At 27.2% G+C, this 19,359-nt stretch overlaps 5 protein-coding genes across 5 annotated transcripts; 3 read left to right on the forward strand and 2 right to left on the reverse strand.

The window, feature by feature from the left end:
- Positions 1-2,385: 2,385 nt before the first annotated feature.
- Positions 2,386-4,374, forward strand: cand_003380 (uncharacterized protein; the record flags this gene model as incomplete). Its single annotated transcript, XM_067210584.1, has 1 exon — positions 2,386-4,374. One exon carries the CDS (start codon positions 2,386-2,388, stop codon positions 4,372-4,374), a length of 1,989 nt encoding a protein of 662 aa, XP_067067137.1.
- Positions 4,375-4,556: 182 nt separating this feature from the next.
- cand_003390 (dihydrouridine synthase family protein) lies at positions 4,557-5,966 on the forward strand (the record flags this gene model as incomplete). The annotated part of the gene is made up of 1 exon (XM_067210585.1): positions 4,557-5,966. The coding sequence occupies one exon, from the start codon at positions 4,557-4,559 to the stop codon at positions 5,964-5,966; it is 1,410 nt and encodes a 469-aa protein (XP_067067138.1).
- An 81-nt stretch (positions 5,967-6,047) lies between these two features.
- On the reverse strand, positions 6,048-7,487 carry cand_003400 (uncharacterized protein; the record flags this gene model as incomplete). The annotated part of the gene is made up of 1 exon (XM_067210586.1): positions 6,048-7,487. One exon carries the CDS (start codon positions 7,485-7,487, stop codon positions 6,048-6,050), a length of 1,440 nt encoding a protein of 479 aa, XP_067067139.1.
- A 380-nt stretch (positions 7,488-7,867) lies between these two features.
- On the forward strand, positions 7,868-9,514 carry cand_003410 (uncharacterized protein; the record flags this gene model as incomplete). Its single annotated transcript, XM_067210587.1, has 1 exon — positions 7,868-9,514. One exon carries the CDS (start codon positions 7,868-7,870, stop codon positions 9,512-9,514), a length of 1,647 nt encoding a protein of 548 aa, XP_067067140.1.
- A 108-nt stretch (positions 9,515-9,622) lies between these two features.
- cand_003420 (PHD-finger domain-containing protein) lies at positions 9,623-19,261 on the reverse strand (the record flags this gene model as incomplete). Its single annotated transcript, XM_067210588.1, has 1 exon — positions 9,623-19,261. The coding sequence occupies one exon, from the start codon at positions 19,259-19,261 to the stop codon at positions 9,623-9,625; it is 9,639 nt and encodes a 3,212-aa protein (XP_067067141.1).
- Positions 19,262-19,359: the final 98 nt, after the last annotated feature.

Here is a 19,359-nt window from a genome sequence, read left to right on the forward strand (position 1 = left end):
AAAAGATTATCTTCTTTAAATAATAGGTTATCTCATAATTTATCTCTTAAAGCAAACTATATAGAGAGAAATACTGAGGAAGTAAAAACTCAAGCAGAAAAGAAAGAGAAATATCAAAATGATACAAATGAAAATCAAGATCTTCAAGTAAGTATAAATGATGATAATATAGAAGTTTATGATCATAATGGTGAAACAACTAAGTCTAACAACTCAAATAATTCAAGATTTATATCATTAACAATTGCTCATTCATTGATGAATCCAATATATGCTCCAATATTCGACAAAATAGTTATAACAGTATCTCCTATTAGCTGTAATTTGGAGCGTCTTGTTGTACAGTCATTATACTTTATGGTTTTTAAGGAAATAGAAAATATGACCAACATAGCTGATTCAAGAAAAAAAGTTTTATGGATGAGCTCGACTCGTCAAAAACCATCAATGATTCAGTTTAGTCAGCAAAATAACCTACGTAAAAATAGGTTTGGCCCTTTAATCTGTTATGTTTCTGGTGGATTTAGCTTACCAATGTATATAACAAGGACACCTTGGGAACAACTAAGAATTGGTCGACCAATGTATATTAGAACATTGGAAATTAGCGATGTTGCAGTCACCATATCTATAAGGACATCAGATGATACAATTAATATAGACACATTAACATCTGAAGCACTACTATTTATGAACATTTTACCTCTAGATACACCACATATGATACTAAATGTAAATCCTTTAAAGAAAGATGCTCTCGTTGCTGATTTTGCTGAATTTTTTCATTTCTTATTATCATCTTATTCAAGAGAATTTAAAAGACGTGTATTACCATCTGTAGGCGTATCTCATTTGATTGCAATATATTCTGGATTAAAACGTGGAATTTATGCTATTATAACTGAGGTCCATCGTGGATTAAGTGATCCTGAACTATCTAGCTTAGAGGGTTTGTTTCAAGGACTAAGGATTGGTTTTATACACTTCTTTAGATATTTCCTTGGTGGTACCTTTCAAACAGCATCGGTCATATTTAATTTTGGTCATAAATTATTAGGAGGAAGGAGACCACGTCCAAATAGCATCTTAGATGCGATCTGGAATGGAATTCTTGGGTTCTTAATTGATACATTTATAACACCGTGGATATTACTTTATAAAACTCCCACAGATACTTTTAGAAAAACAAAAAAGAAAATGAATTTTGCACTTGCTCTAATATTCTCACTAATTCGGATTGCAATATGTCCTTTATTTGGATTATTAAATTTCCTTGCATCTGTAACTGAGGGGTTAGCAACTGCATTAATTGGAGACTTTGAACAATTTGTCCATATTCAGTCTAGATCAGAACTTATGAAGGAAATAGAGAATAATAGATATCATGAACATGATGAAATAAGGAGATTTGGAGTATAAATCCATCACAAATAAATATATAGATTTTACTCCGAAATTAAATATAGAATAACGATATAACAATATATTATCTATATCTTAGTGATAATGTCATGAAGTGATGTGAGACAATAGTGTACTTCTTGAAAGGTTAGTTAAATATTTAAATAGCCAATAAGCTGACTAATATAATACTACCTTACAAGGTGGATAGTTTACACTGCCTGTTAAGATTCACAAGTGCAAATACTGCAGATGTAAAGGAAAACAGGAAGTTATAACTACCCAATTCTAGTTGTCAGTTTATATGGCACCTGCATGAACGTCAACTACCTGATTAGTATAATTAACGGATTAAAAGGTGCTTAATATAAATGCATATTGTAAAGATAATGTAATTATCTCAGACATCTAAGGAATCCATCAAAGAGTCTTTGAGCGCAAATCAAAGATCTCTGTTTCAGTATAATACTGCGAATGTTGAGAAACGAATACTCTTGTCATCAGTGATAATTACATTATTCCTAATTTTACAAGAAATTGACGAGTCTTACATATTACAGACCACTATGTATACCTAAATATATTAATAGAAGGTACTAGTAATATACTGTAGATAACAATTTGTCTATAAAATAAATTCCTCTAATTATTCTTGTAGAAAGAAATAAGTGAGTATATACCAGTACTACTTTATTCAACTAACCGCAAACAAAAGAGATATCTTAAATTATTATTGAATAAAATAAGTTATTGATAGTGGAGACAGTACCTCATAGTGCGAAATTACATTGCGCCTATAAAACCGCTTGCATTTTAGGCGGGCAACTTGTTACAAACTGTTTAAGTGTGAATTAAGGTTTATGAATATTACAAACATTGCTGTAAATATTCTTTAAATTAGCTCTAGCTGGCTGAATATAATATTAAAGGTTGCTAAATATAGCCTACCTACTTTTAGCTGATAAATATTTTGGATAAATATACATGATCCAATTTATTCTAGCTCGGACTGTTTCATCACTATGTAACTGCGTGTCATTTTTATCTGGTGGTCCTAGAACAAATGTAGGTTTGCACTATCGTGGTATAAACAAGTCTAAAAATGATCGTACAGAGTATGAAATTGACTCTCTACTAGTAGATGATGATTTTGTGGATGAATTGGTAGCGACACCACTTTCTGCAGAGGAAATTGCAGCCAAACTGGCAACAAGAAATAGTAAACAACGCAACAATATGTGGAATAGTGAAATTGAAAATGATGAGATGATTAATGATCCAGATGCAGATCTTTCATATGTCTCTTATGGAGAAAATATATTACATGACTCTAACCAACATGATAGTAATTTTAAAAAGAATTGGAACGAATTAATGGATAATCAAGCAAATCGGTGGTCCGAGAATGAACAAGAGGAGATTTCTAGATTGCATCCTCCATTATTTATAAGTAGAAGAAATGATGAAGGTATAAATAATGCTAGTATTGATGAGAGCAATTATAATGATATCAATCTGATTGATAAAACTTTAGATATTGCCTCCTCTAGGATTAAATACAATTCTAAATATGTTAGAGATGAGAAGCATTTGAATGACTTATTTTCTATTAGTAATGATGAATGGGAGAATTCTTCAGAATTTCCCAATGATGAACATCAATCAAATCAGAAAGTTCCTATAGATATGAGCCAAGATGTACTTGTTGAAAATGTGGCACTTTCTGATTGGTACTATTCATATAATGATAACATTCGTCATAATACTTATGAATCTACTAAATATAAAGATAACAAATTGCAAACATATAATGAAAGTGAAGAGATCTATGAAGACCTAATTGATGGTAATTCCTCACCACTTCTAGCTAAAACAAATGCTCCTAGCTTAATTAATACTAGTAAAGACGATAATGTCCATCATGTTAGTGAAATTTACTTAGATAATCAAAATACTACTCAGAAATACAAGAAAGGTTTCCTTTTCAATTTGTCACAGGATAGTGAAGTTACTTTACAATCAAATGTTATTAGTCCACTTATTTCAATAAATAATTCTGAACCTTCAAAGTCATCTATTGAACACTCTTTAAATAACAATGAAACTACAAGAAATTATCAGGATCTTAGAACAGATATCTTATTTGATGATGAATTTAATGATTTTCTTGGTGTAAATTCACCAGATTTCAACTCAAGCAATACTAATTCAGATATATCCGGTATAAAAAGAAAAGATATACTATGCAATAGTGACATTGATAGAGATATTTCAGCATGTGAACCTAAAGTAGAATATAATGAGGATGTACATATTTATAGAGAAAGTAAGCAGAGGAACAGTTATTTACCAGAGAAATTGCAAATCTCCTGTAATTTAGATGTAAAAAGTACATCGAAATTGGAATATAAATCCAGCCAAGATCTAGATAAAAATAATGGCTACTTAAATGTAGATAGTAACTTTAAAGGTAAAGTGTCTAATGACACGCAAATATTAAACCTTAGTGATGAAAGAAGTAAGTCCATTCAATCAAATCAATCAGTATTCTCAAAAATACCCGACACTTCAAATGGTTATCATGACGATATATCTCTTAATTTAATCCCAACTATTCCTAATATATCTATAGATAATAATGAGATCTCTAGTATACCAATAAAATATAAATATGACTCACATTTAAATAGAAATGAAGATCTTTTAAATTATGGTCATAACCAACTCATTGACTTTGAAGAAAGTCCTCCATCTCCTAATTATACGACAGTAGATGTAAAAGATATCTATAAAATCAGTTCAATTGAAGGTAATAAAGGTTTTCAAACTGAAAATGATATCTCCTCATCAATAAAATTCGAAGAATCCTTCGATTTATTGGATTTTGTATCTGCTTCCGGAGAATATTCAGTGAACAAAGAAAAATTCTCTATAGATCCCATATATAATATTAAAGATAATACAGCAATTTGAACTATTCAACTCTTGGAAATATACTTACAGCATTGAAATTTTATAAGTTATTACATTGTAAGGCGGTTTCTCTACACTAAGTATTCTTACCTTATATTTATGTCTTAAATTTGTTAATTTTTCAATAGTACTTTCACAACTATTTATATAATTACTTTATTTCCAAGGAACAAATAGGTTTGATGATTAACTCTGCTGATAGGCAATATCCATGGATATCTGTTGCTCCAATGCTAGATGTTACAAATATACATTTCCGCCATTTCTGTAGATTATTATCTACTAATGTTCAGTTATGGACTGAAATGGTAGTAAGTGATACAATTATTTATTGTCATAATGATCCTGATAGGGCAATATTACTTAAGGAAACTTCCTTACAGAAAAGTGATGTAGATGAACCTATAGTATTACAAATAGGAGGAAGTGATCCAACGAAAGTTGCAGATGCTATCGAGATAGCTATAAAGTATGGCTTTAGATTATTTAATCTAAATGTCGGTTGTCCATCTCAAAGAGTTGCCGGTAAGGGGAATTTCGGAGCATATCTGTATAAGGATCCCGACTTGGTTGCTGAGATTGTAAATACTGTGAATCACCGAATTAAGTCTCTTAATACCAGGATATCTGTCAAAACTAGAATTGGTGTAGATGATTGTGACTCATATGATATCTTGCATAATTTCATATCAGTAGTTTCTGGCACAACTTCAAGAATAGGCAAATCTCAAGATGTTGGATCTGAAGAGAATTTTCTTGGTGCTACATGTTACATAATACATTCCAGGAAGGCTTGGTTGGATGGTCTAAATCCACAGAAAAATCGGACAATACCACCACTGAAATACACCTGGGTTTATAAATTAGTTTGTGACTTTCCTCATCTCGACTTTGTAATTAATGGCGGTATAGACAGCTTAGATAAAGCTGAAGAATTACTATGGGGAGTATGGAAACCAACCTGCAAAGATACAGGGGAATCTTATACTCCCGAATATAATGATAAATATTTAGCTATTGAAAAATTAAGTAAAAGGGCAAAAGTAGATGATAATTCTGATACTATAACTGATTATAATAGTGAGGTAATAGAGAGGGCAAGAAAATTAAAGAATGGTTTGCCACTTTATGGAGTTATGATTGGACGTGAAGTAATGAATAATCCATGTATATTAGCTAATGTAGATAGGAGATTTTATAATTCGGAAGCACCTAGAACATCATTAAATCGCAAGGTTTTAATTGAAAGTTATATTGAATATCTAAATCAATTAAAACCAAGAAATAATAATAAATACCATCAAAAGAACAATGACATTAATTTAACTAATTCCAATATCCATTTAGATATTATTGATAATGTGCCAAATAAATTTTCTATAGGTGAGCTATTTAATTGTTTAAAACCAGTATTTGGGGTACTTTGTAGATTAAAGGGAGCAAAATTATGGCGAAGGATTCTCACTAAGAAGATACAAGATTCCAAACTTACATCTGAAAATATATTACCTGGGGATATTCTTTCTAGTACTCTTTTAGAATTTGAGACTAAATTTCCGGGAATATTAAATCAATCTATCATTGAAAATTAGTAAGGAGTTATTCTATTTAATCATCTAGATATTCTCATATGAATATATATCATATTGGAGTATTTAACCAAATATTTGAGACTAATGATTTATCTGCGAGTATCGTCTCCATTCATAAAAGAACAATGTTATACATAAAATTAGTGATAAAGTAGTTGCTGTTAAGCAGAAAGTAGAGATTATATTTACCAAATTTGTATAATGGTCATTATATATTTTGGAATATAAGTAATCTGAATCTATATCATATTGTGGATATGCACTGTTAAGAAATGAAATAAGTTCAATTAACCTTTTATATGTATGACTAAATACTGGCTTAATATACTGATATACTTTACTTTTCCAATTTAAGCTACTTTTGAGTAAGTGATTTACAGATTGTTTGTTTCCATTAATAAAGCTTACTTCAGAACATGTATTTTGGCATGGTTCAATCATGAGAATCATGATTAGACATGCATCATATATTCCATGAAGTATACTACTTGGTAAAACGCATAATAAATTTATGGCAATTCCAGGTTCAAATCTCGAACTAATACTGTTATTTGTGGCTAGTGTTTGTGAATTTATTTGATTATTATTTCCTACTATAGTACAGAATGTACTTTCTGTATTATCATCTTCAACTTGTACATAATTATCTTGAGCCACAAGTGTGCTAGTGGAATTGAAATCCCTATAAATATATTTAGCTAATAGTATAGAAGCATATCCAGTTGTACATATATGGAATGGAATTGATAATATACCTCTAATCAAAGCTATTAATAAGAGAAAATAAAATCTATCTACTGCATTAAATAGATATTTTATATTTTCTACAGTTGCAAATCCAGAAGCAGATGCTATATTTGCAATTACATAAGCTTTAGGTGATCTAATATATCTCCACCAATATGAATTGAGAGAATTTATATCGGATATGTTTACCTTAATTCGTTTGGTTGATATTAGTTTAAATATTTCTTCAACCATACCAATAGTTATTACATAAAAGATAATAATCTTGCTCATACACCAAATTAAATTATAAATATATGAGGATGAGATTCCGGAAATATTATTAACTGTATTTTCTGTAAGTTTGTTTGATATCAGTTTAATGTTATCAACTAAACAAGTTCCATAAAATTTTCGGCATGTTAGTAATAATATCCTTTCCATAATAAATGTTAGAATGATAGACAAAGTTGCACCTGTAAGAAACATGTCAAATAATATATTTATTGACAGACAATTGTGATTACGCATTAACATGTGGATTATTAATATTGCTGGACTTATCCCAAATAGCATCAAGAATATCCCATTAATACCTTTGTAGTATGTTAATATTACAGTGATAACTAGAATAGATACCAAACCATAATATAAGATATCTTTCGTTCCATTTATAGCTCTAGAATTGTCTCCAGTAGGGGGATTTAAGTATAAGTTTGTATTTGAATCAGTAGGATTTTGAATTTGGATATTTGGCTCAATATCAAGATGGTATTGAAGTGTCTCATTTAACATCTCGGGGTATATGTAAGATGCACTTTAAGTGGAACAAGTATTAGTTATACTTGCAAACCTCAAATTTAACTTTTTACTTTTATAATGTTATGAACAGTACAGGTTGTAGTGTATAAATATTTCTAAACAACCTCACACTAAAATTATTGGACAATTATTTTTTAGCTCTATTTGATAAACCGCGCTATTGATATATTTTACTACGTCCCTTATATTAGTAGTATTGGGAAATAAAAAAAATACACTATTTCTAGTTTATATAGTAGTAACTAATATATAGTAATTACTGTATAGTATTATTATTGTGATCTTTATTTATTTACTTATTAAGTTTGATAGGGCCTTTCATAAAATAGGGTCTTTGATTACTGAGCGTAGAAATGTTTGGCCCAACCAATAATACGACAAATATATTTGGCAATACTTCACTCAATACATCTAGTGATAATAAGACACCTTTTAATTTTGGTACAAATACTGTATCTAATGCAAATTCAACTTCTATATTTGGTACAGCTAATCAGAGTAGTACAAGTTCAACAAACCTGTTTGGTAATATAGGAGCAAATAGTTCTTTAAATTTACAGAATGGGTTATTGGGATCTGGACTTAATTCTACACTAGCTAGTACTGATCAACAACAACAAAAAGGATTAAACTTATTTGGGCAGCAAAAAAGTCCTGGACTTGGTTTACAGAGCACCAATACTACATCTTCTCAGATTTCAGCAATTAGCTCAATGAATCCACCAACGACCTCTAATACTGGTACAACTGTGGATAATAACAAGCCTTCACTATTTGGTCAAAGTACTTTAAATAATCAGGCTGGCACGGGTATTAGTACTAATACTATACTATTTGGTTCTACAAATAATATACAGAGTGTGGGGACCCTGAATTCAGGGAATAATCTTTTTGGATCATCTAATTTATCTACTAGTAATTCTGATAGCACTGCTCCAGGATTATCTCTCACAAATTTGAATAGCAATTTCTCTAATAGTTTAAATGTGAATGGAATAAATAATAAAGCTTCACCTGATACTACTGTCACTAGCTCTAATGACCCATCATCTTCACTAAATAATCCAACAAGTAATCTTTTTGGACAATCAAACACAGCATCTTCAAATAATAAGATAGATCAAAATTCACTATTTACTGGTGCAAATACAAAAAGTTTATCGGGGAATTCTTATGGAACTATGGGCTTACCTAGTGCTTCAACTAACTCTGAATCAAATAAATTGGCAAGTGATAATTCCAACTTATTTTCTAGCACATTATCGAGTATATCAGGTATAGAGTCTCAAGCAAAAAGTGAAACCAGTGCAAAAATTGATATAGCTCCTATAAATAGCAAGAATGATACTAATACAAATAATACTCAAGGCACAAACAATTCAGGTCAGTTATCAACAGCACTACAATTAGATGTATCTACAGGAGCTTCATTACAACATGAAAGAGTTGATGATGTTTTAAAATCTTGGGAAAGTAGGTTAGCTAAGCAAGTTAAATTATTTAATAAGGCATCATCAGATGTATTGGCAGTAGACAAAGCAATAATAACATACACAACTTTATTATACTCAATAAGATCGGATCAACAAGAAATGAAAATTCGCCAAGAAACTATGGATAATAGAATTGATCAAATTGCCCAACAACAAAACAGCTTGGCTAGTATGCTCAGAAATATTGAAGAGTCATTATCTAGAAAATTAGAGACAAATTTAGGTTCAGGTGTAAGTAGTGACACTTCAAATGCTCAATATCAAAATGTGAGGATATCAGCAGCAAGAGCAAATGCTCTGAGTACTGAACTACAAGAAATAGAAGGACAAGTAGATAATCTAATGCGTCATTTAAATAGTGTACATGAGAAAATATATCCAAACCCATTAAATCAAATTGTCAAGATTTTGAATCTACATCAATTGACACTACAGTCAATAGAAGATGAAGCTGTGAATTTAAAACAGAAATTGACTATCGCTGAAGATTGTCTAGTCAGAAGATAGACAGGGGTACCTTCATATTCTAATTACTATACTTTTGCAATAATTATAAGGTATTCCTAAGTTAATTGCTTATTTATAAATTTACATTATCTTATTTACTTTCGTAATTTACTTCTCCGTTATCCCAGGTGTACGTCTAATATATCTAGTATTGCTTAATTTTGGTTCAATAGAATCTGAATATACTGATTCCCTAGATTCAGGGACTGGAGTACAATTAGCACTAGAAGAGTGAAGATCTCCAATTTCATCTGTATTGGTTTTCTCAATAGTCTTATTTGATACTTTTTGACTAGTTCCATTATCCCCCAATTTGAGATCTGAGTTGATAAGTTGATCCGATACTTCATCTGATTTCTCTATACTTTTCTCCTCAGTTATTGTTGTTTCTTGTATTATATTAAGTGCTTGAGTATTTTCTCTACAGAGATGACTCGAATTGCTATTTATCCTATTAATATTGTTTAACTTTACATATAATTTTTTATCTGAAATGTCAAATTCGTTTTTCTGGTTCTTTAGACTTGTTCTCTTCTTGACCTTTTTAATTCTTTTTATTATTTCATATGAGTTAGATGTATTAAAAGAGTTAGCCTGGGAACTATCCATTGGAATTAACTTCATATTTTCAAAACTTAGTACTTCAAATTTATTCTTTTTACTTACATGATCATTAATATACAATTTATCCTCATATTCATGTAAATTCTGACCTATATTATCAAATTTGTTAATATTTATAGTATTAGATGCTATATCTGATGATCTCTTTAGGTTGCTTTTCCTATTTGTGTTTCTTGAGTTGCCTTTGGATCTACTTGATAACTTGAATGTTCCTTTTCTATTGTCTATTATTCCTTTATTTAAACACTTCATACAGTAAAAAGGTTCTCTTTCTTTAGGAACATTTATGTCGTTGATACCAACACAAACCCAGTGGTACCAATTTTCACAAGAATCACAGCATATCCAATTCATAAAATTATCATCTTCTGAGTAAGAAGGTAAATATGCTTGGCCACATGGTTCGCATATATAATCTACAGGATTCTGATCTTGAGATTCTTTCTCTTCAGTTAAATGTGAATTATTTGAATTATTAGTTAAATTTATATTATCCATACAAGTATTACCCTTAGCCTCTAATTTAGACGTAGATTTACTATCAGAAATTTGGTTTTGTAATTCTATATCATCGTTATTTATTAAAACATCTTTATTTACATGAGTACATTTAGGAATACAATCTTTTACAATATTTTCTATAGAAGCTTTTAGTTCACCATTGTAAATTGAAGATTCTCCTGATTTATTTATCCATGTTTCCTGGTTACCTTTATTTATTTGATCCTTTTTATGAAAGACATCTTCAGTTATTTCAGTACTTGAATTAGTTTCCTTGAATAAAGTTGAACTATTTGCTTGTCTTGAATTATTAATAAAATCCTGATTACTAAGAGAATTTACATTTACATTGATATTAGCTGGTATATTGTAGTTACCTCTACAGGATGAAAGTGTAATAATATCAGATTGGTTTAGAATGTTACTACACTCTAATTCAGGGTTCAAATTATTCGGTCCAACAAGGTGATTATTAAGAGAACTACAGTTTGGTCCTATATTGGTATAATTATATGATTCATTCGAACTATTAGATAAATAACCTGGTATTTCCGAATTATTGTGATTATTATTATGATCTGCATAATTGACAGCTTTTATCAAGAAGTTATCATCTTTACTTGAAGAATTTATTGAATATTTTGGCTTTGAATTTAAATATTGAATGTTGGATCTTTCTATATTGTCCAGTAAACTTTGAGAATAATTACTTAATTTTTGTTTTATGTGATCTTGATTTATATTTTTAAAATAGTTAGTGGGTTTCAAATAATTATTATTTGGTATACTTGAAAATTTTGCACTTTTACGTCGAGGTATTTTAATGCCAGAAGCTGAAATTTGCTTTGGTTTAGGTATTCCAATGCCATTTAAAAACCTAATTACAATTTCAAATGCCAAAATACAATTAACATATTCAGACTTCATATTTTCATTTTCCAAGTTAGAATTACATAAATTTTCCATATCAGGGACTAAACCGAAGTAAGTAAAAGCAGAGAGTCTTAATAGTGAGTGCTGTTGAGAAAATATAAATCTAATATTATTTAAATCATAATCCATATCTGAAATAGTTGAAGTATCTTGATATGAGCTTGAATTTTCTAAAATAGGTGAATTAGTCCTGTTATATTTATTATTAAAACTAGGGCTTGTTATAGTATTATTTAATTTATGAGAATTATATCCTGAGTTAATATCCTCATTGGGATAAATAGTAAATTCGTCAATTAAATTTACTTTACTTCCATCAAATTTATTGCTGATACAGACAGATGTTGGTAATGCTACGTCTTCCTTTATAGAAAAGTTTATGTTTTTTCTATCAAATGGGTGTTTTATGTTCGTATTATATTTATTTGAAAGATCGACATTATCAGAAGTATCTAGTGAATCTGTATAATCTATAGGCTTTAATTTATCACTCTTACCAACTATATAGTCATCAGTATTATACAAAGTCCTCATTGTATTTAAATTGGAGTTAGATTGGTTAGTGGTAAATACTTCTAATTCTGATGCTTCTATATTATCCTCTATTACTGAAGTCTCATTCTCTGCATATTGAGTATTTATATTCACCAGTTTTCTAGACAAATATTTATTTATATCAACTTCAATACCACTTGACTTATTTGGTATATGATGAAGGCACCATACCCGTCTATATATATTTGCTGCATCAAGTCTACATTTACTTCGAGTAGAATCAAATCTACATCCAACCATACGCCCACAGGATACATGGAATGTACTGTCACAGTTATTATTAGCACAATGTATTGTTACTCCAACAGAGTATCCACAATAATAGCATGAATTATTAAAATAACGCTTCTCAATATTTGCTAAATTGTCCAATGAAGCCAAAATAAAGCGTATTGGTACAGTCCATTCTGCACATATAGGATGAATCCATATATCATCTAGTAATTTAAAATCTTCATCTAGTTCTATAGTACCATCTGCTAATAAAGTTCTACGTTGTCTCAGACCTCCAAAATCAATAGTAGTCCCCTTCTTCCTATTTACTAGTATACCATCGAATCTGCCACATAAACAACATCTACATTGAGTAGGTATTTTTATCTTGCCACTATGATAAGCTTTACATCTTTGACAAGTTGAGCTATAATCAGACAATAAAGGTGTATCTGATATAACATTCATTGTATTTTTGTTTAAATAGGATAATTTGTCCAAATTATAAAATTTCCCTGCCTTTGTATCAGAATAATTATTATTCAAATATACATTATGATTATTTACTTCACTATCATATACAAATGGTAATTCAGACTTTTGATTATTCAGGTTTAACTGAATTATTTCAGTATTGTCTTTGTGTAATTCACTAGAACATGAAGGATTTATCTGTGATGAATTTGGAATTTGATTAGCAGTTATATTATACAAAATACAATTATCTATAGAATTTTGTTCCATATATGCACCATTTTTTGATATAAAATTGTTCATTAACAAATTCTTATCATTAATACTGGACAATACTAATACTTGTTTATTATCTATATTATCTATTGATTTGGACACTTTTTCAATATTCTTATAGTTAGTAGATAATTCAGTTATATAGTTGTTAATACTTGTTTGATTTAAATTATCACTACATCTTTCTAGGGTTAGTACTTGAGTTTGTGTATTAAGTTGATCTCCTGCCTGAGTTCCACTTCTAGTATTATAATCTATAGAAACTTCATTTATTCTATTTATATGTTTTATATCATCTATTATTACTCCTTCATAAGCTCCATTGCAAGATGTACATATAACAGCATTACAAACAACACAATGATGTAAAGTAGAATAAACCATAGGAGATTTTTCTGAAGGATCTTGTTCATTATTATTTTTCTTAGACTGAATAAGATTAGATAATCGTGTTTTCAAATAAGATTTTAATTGAATAGTTTCAGAAATATTACAATTATTTTCATTAATTGAAGAAATATTACTATTTCTTACTGGTAAAGTACCACATAATTGACAACATCTTTTCCAATTTATAGTATAATAGCTAGATGCCGAATTTATTGACTTTAAAGGGGCCACATCGCTATTAGCATTACAATCAGATATTATATTCGGCCAAAAAAGTTTTAAGTGATATCTTACATTATCATTGAAGCGTGTTACTTGTGAAGATTTCCGTTTATTGCGTAATTCAACATTGTTTAAATTTGTTATTAAATTAGCTGATAAACTATTATCTAACTTGTAAGATTCATTACCTTCAATGATTAAAGATAAATCTTGTATAAATACTGGAACATTTATATTATTTATTAAAAAGTGATGATTACTTTGTAATAATTTCCAATAGTCCTTTATTGGTATCCATGGACCAGAACCTAATTTCGATTTTACTAAACAAAGATATAAACGCATTTCAATTGGATCCAAAGTCCTTCCAATTAAAGATTCAAACAGTCTAGAACTACTTTCAATTAAAATTCTTGAGTTATTAAGCTGTTTAGCAGATTCAAAATCTGAATATTGAAATAAACCTAAACTTGTAGTTACAGAAGATGTCATAAGACATTTTAGCCAAAATGATTCATTGCCACTCCATATTGGTGTTAATCTAGCTAATAAACTACCTAGACTCTCTGCCATTACTAGCTCTGGCATATATAAATAGAATGAGGACATATTAGATAATTGATGATATTCCCTAAACTCTTTATTTTGTGTAACTGATAAATTATCATCAAAATCTTTAGATTTAGTTATTTCTTTTAAATTATATTTATTCATATATTTATATTTAATAAAATCTTTAGAGTTTAATAAATTTGAAAATGCAGAATTTTTATGAAGTTTGTTAGTAATTATTTGATGTATACTTTGATTACCTTTTATATTTAAATCATTCAAGATTATTGTTTCATTGTTCTTATTTAAAATATTATTACATTGAGAATTAGATAAATTATCATTAATATTTAAAGAATTCACTTCATTTATTGATCTCCCATTAATTATAGAATCTCCTTTAAATTGATTATATTTAGTATTTAAATTATTTCCATTCAAATTTATAGTTGAATAATTCATTGTAAAAACATTCTTCATATTATTAGCTTGATCTTCATTTAAATTATATTCCTTTGTAGATCCTTTCATAATTGTATAATCTCTTTGTTCACTAATTTGATCAAAATTAGAAATATTTGATAAATGTTTTTTCATTAATCCTATAGCTGATTCAGATATAGATATTTCATTAGCTATTCCAAAAGATGTAACACTCTCTCTATGTATTTTATTTTCTATAGTTTTATCTTCTATTATATCTAAAGTATCTTTATTTAACTTCTTAATTCTACTTATAAATCCCAAAGGTATATTATTAAAATTAGAAATTTCATTATTCCTATTTAAAATATCCCCATTATTATTATTATTATTATTATTATTATTACAAATATTACTTTCTTGGAAAACAGAATTCCTATTATTTGGATATCTTTTATTAATTATATAGTTATTAGATTGAATATTATTGAAATTATTATTATATGTATTTAATTCTGTTCTGTTAACAAGTTTAATTAAAAAATCCAAAGTATTCATATCATCTTTAACATCAGGAAGTAGAACTTCCCTTACACCTAATGGAAGATTTAATGGATTATCTAATAAATCATATGATCCATCAAACTTTTCTATTGTTTGCAAATCTTTCTGTAAACTTCTTATCTGATATTTCCTTAGAAGAGAAGTTGGAGCAATATCATGTGAATGTACTGAACAATATAAAATAGGACGTCCATCTTCCCAATCAACCATAAATTTATTATTAGAAGATACACAAGGTAGATGATAATATCTATTACAATTAAGTTTTTGACACTTTACAGGAGAATAACCATATCTTAAACAAATATCACACTTTAACTTTACTTTTTCATTATCATATTTAACTTTTAATAAAGTACCATCATTATTAATACATGCATTAGTTGCAAGACCACATCTAATATGTGCCCAGCCCCCATTATATGTTTTTTTCATTATCCCACCAGAACGGAAATATGCATCTAAACCACATAATTGACATATTGGAACCTTTACATAAATTTTTAATCCATTTATAATAGAAGATCTGTAATCTAAATTAGAAATTCCATCTACTGAAGAAACATCTGAAATATTTAATGAATCTATAATATTATCTGTAATTTTATTATCTATCATTATTTTATCAATATTTGATTTATCTAACTTTACATCATTATTTCCAAATTCTAAATTATTAAATGGTAAAATTATATTTTTATTAATTAATTTTCTAATTATTTTATTATGTTCTAAATATATAGATGGAATTCTATAATCTTCATTATCCAAATCATCCAGTTTATTTATATCATTCATATTCTTAGATAATAAATTTCTTATTAAATCTGGTAATTCTAAATTAGGAAATAAAATATTATCACCTATAAAAGAAATTATTTCTGGTGGAGGTGTAAAATTTATCATATAATAATTCTTTATATCCTTATACCATTTTATTGGATTTAATATTTGTCTAATAAATACATTTATATCAGCCAAATTGTATGGAACATCATTAAATGGAGGAGTCCAATAATTATAACTTGATTTCTTATCTATTTTATATTTACTACTTTTTAATTTATTATCTTGTTCCTTAAGTACTACAATAAAATTATATTGTTGATTATTATTAATAACTTTGTCATTATTTAAAGAAACAGACCTAGAAAATTTCCTTGGCCTTCCTCTTTTCTTATCAGTAATTCGAATTACATCATTAGAATTATTTATCAAATCTAATTCAGAATTTATATTACATCTAATATCATTATATTCTGGAATCCTCCAATATTCTACCCATGGTAAATGAATACCTCCTGTAGGATATCTAAATATTAAATTATCATGATTGTCTTTATTATGTAGATTTTTATTAGTTAAAGATAATACACCATAATGTGTTAATTGTGAAATAAACCAATTTATATTTTCATTTATTAATTTTATTGCATTATTTTGAGACTCTAAATTTCTAGGCCCTGCAATATTCCTAATTACAAATGAAGCTAATGGTATATGACCACCTAATTGTTCTTGTATATTTATACAAACATCACAAAACCATTGATCCTCGATTAAATTCCTATCACCATTATTATCATTAATATTATCTATTATTATTAATCTCCTAGGATTTACACATGAATGATGAGCTGGTTGATAACATCCATCACAAAAAAAGATAGGATCCTCATCCCAATCAGTATTATTACCACAAATAGAACATAAGGCAATTTCTTGCCATTCACTAGGTAAATGCTGTGAGTCAAGACAACCTAACCTAATTACTTCCAAGTCAATGCTTTGCCTCTGCAACGTATAACTATATTTATTATTAAATTCTTGGTTTTTATATAATTTAATCAAGTCATATTCCTTATCCTTCCAAAATTTTAAATTTGGTTTAATTTCTTTCTTTATTCTATTTAATATACAATCAAATAATTTAACTTTCTCATCTAATATATATATTAGTCGATGAATTAATGAATTGATTATATCTCTTAAATATACAACTTCTCTATTAAGTAAATATAAATTAGGAGAATATGATAATTGTTCCAAATTATATTCAGATTTAAATAAATTATCTTCAATAAATTGATTATTATCTTTCTTATTTATATTCTGATCTAATTGTAATTTATGATTCATTATTTCATTAAAATATTCATAAGATTCATTAATTCTAACATTATCTAAATTAATATTATCTTCTATACTTGTCATATTTAATATATCTTCTCTCTTTAAATTAGTAACTCCAACTTTATTATATTCTAAATAATTCAATTTATCTTCTATAATATTATTTTTAGAATATAAATCTGAAAATATATATTTATTATTTGAATTACAAATAGATGATAAATTAGAAGATTCTGAAGATGTCTTTTCAAATCTTGGATATAATTTCATATCACTAGAAAAAAAATCATTATTTGAATTCGAAAAACTGTCATTAAATAATTTTTCAAAACTAAAAATACTGCTTGAATCATCATTAGATCTAAAATCTGCTATTGGTTTCAAATTCTCAACAGGAATTTTATTCATATTAAAATATCTTGAATCTGATTTATCCTGTAAACTTATACCAATTATAGTTGAAGTATTCATTATTAAAGGTTCAGATTTATTATTCATAAAATCTATATTATTATTATTATTATTATTATTATTATTATTATTATTATTATTATTATTATCTATTCCAGAGATATATATTCTTGAATTATCTTTAATATTATCCAAATCTTTTTGTAGATCTCTATATTTAGTTATGTTATTCTTTACAATATTATCTTTAAAATATTCATATACATTATTATCTACCAAGTTACCATTAAAATTTATTTTATTATTCTCTTCTATAAATTCTTTATCATTTATATTCAACGTTATATTCTCTGTATTTGATAAATTACATAAATTATTTATATTATCTTGATTAACTTTTATATTATAATCTAAAATGTTAACATCTCTTAATAAAGTACAATCATTTAAATATTCAATATTATCACTATTCACTTTTAATATTTCATCATTATCTTCTATCTTATTATTTAATAAAATTATCTTAGCATTATTTATATTCTTCATAAATTCTTCTATATTTCCTGATTCAAATAAATCACTCGTATCAAGTAAAGAATTTCTTAAATTAGAATAATTACATTCTTCAGGAAATTCAAAAAGATCATTTCCTATCATATTATCTATATTATTATTCCATTCACAATAAGGTCCCGATATAATATCAGGTAACATACATGTATTATAAATAGAATCAGATTTTAATCCAGAATAATTAGATTCATAAAAATCACCTTTGTTTACATTAAAATCTGTTAATTTCTTTACATACTTATTAATACTTATACCATGTATTAAACTAATTAATAATTCCTTTACATTTTTACAATAAAAACATTCAACTGGAAAATCTGATGGTTCAAATAAAGGTGGGATACTTAATGAAAGTCTTATACAAGATAATTTCCGAATTTTGTAATTTGGTGGTATTAAACGTTGTCCAGACCATTTATGAGAATGTTTTAATGGATCATAAAATATATTATTATATGACATATAATCTATATTATCAAATAAAGTAGATCTATTATCATTCAAATTATTATTTAAAATATCTCCATTATAGTTAGGATCTAACCATCCATTTATACCATCTAAAATATACAAAAATGTGCTTTTGGAATAATTATTAGAAATTGAATAACTTCCATTTAAATTTTTGTTATATTCCTTTTCATTACATGACTCAGTTAAATTATCCTTATATTTATATAATTTATTAATTTCTTGTATTATAAACTTTGCTGTTTTTATATGAAAATTTAGAATAATAGAAATATTATTATCTATTTTGGAAAAATATTCATTATCTACATTAATCCAAAAAGTATCATCATCATCACTTTGTAAATTAGAATATATCTTTGGTTTATTACTTTTCCTTCTATTTCTCCTATTTATATTATTATTATTATTATTATTAAAATGAGGTGCCATTTTTATAATATTATTTAAAAAAAAAAAAACTATCCAAATATATATATATATATATATATATATATATATCCAATACATATATTAAAATTCTTAAAAAT

Source organism: Cryptosporidium andersoni, assembly GCF_001865355.1.
Source record: "Cryptosporidium andersoni isolate 30847 chromosome Unknown contig_47, whole genome shotgun sequence".
NCBI lineage: Eukaryota > Apicomplexa > Conoidasida > Eucoccidiorida > Cryptosporidiidae > Cryptosporidium > Cryptosporidium andersoni.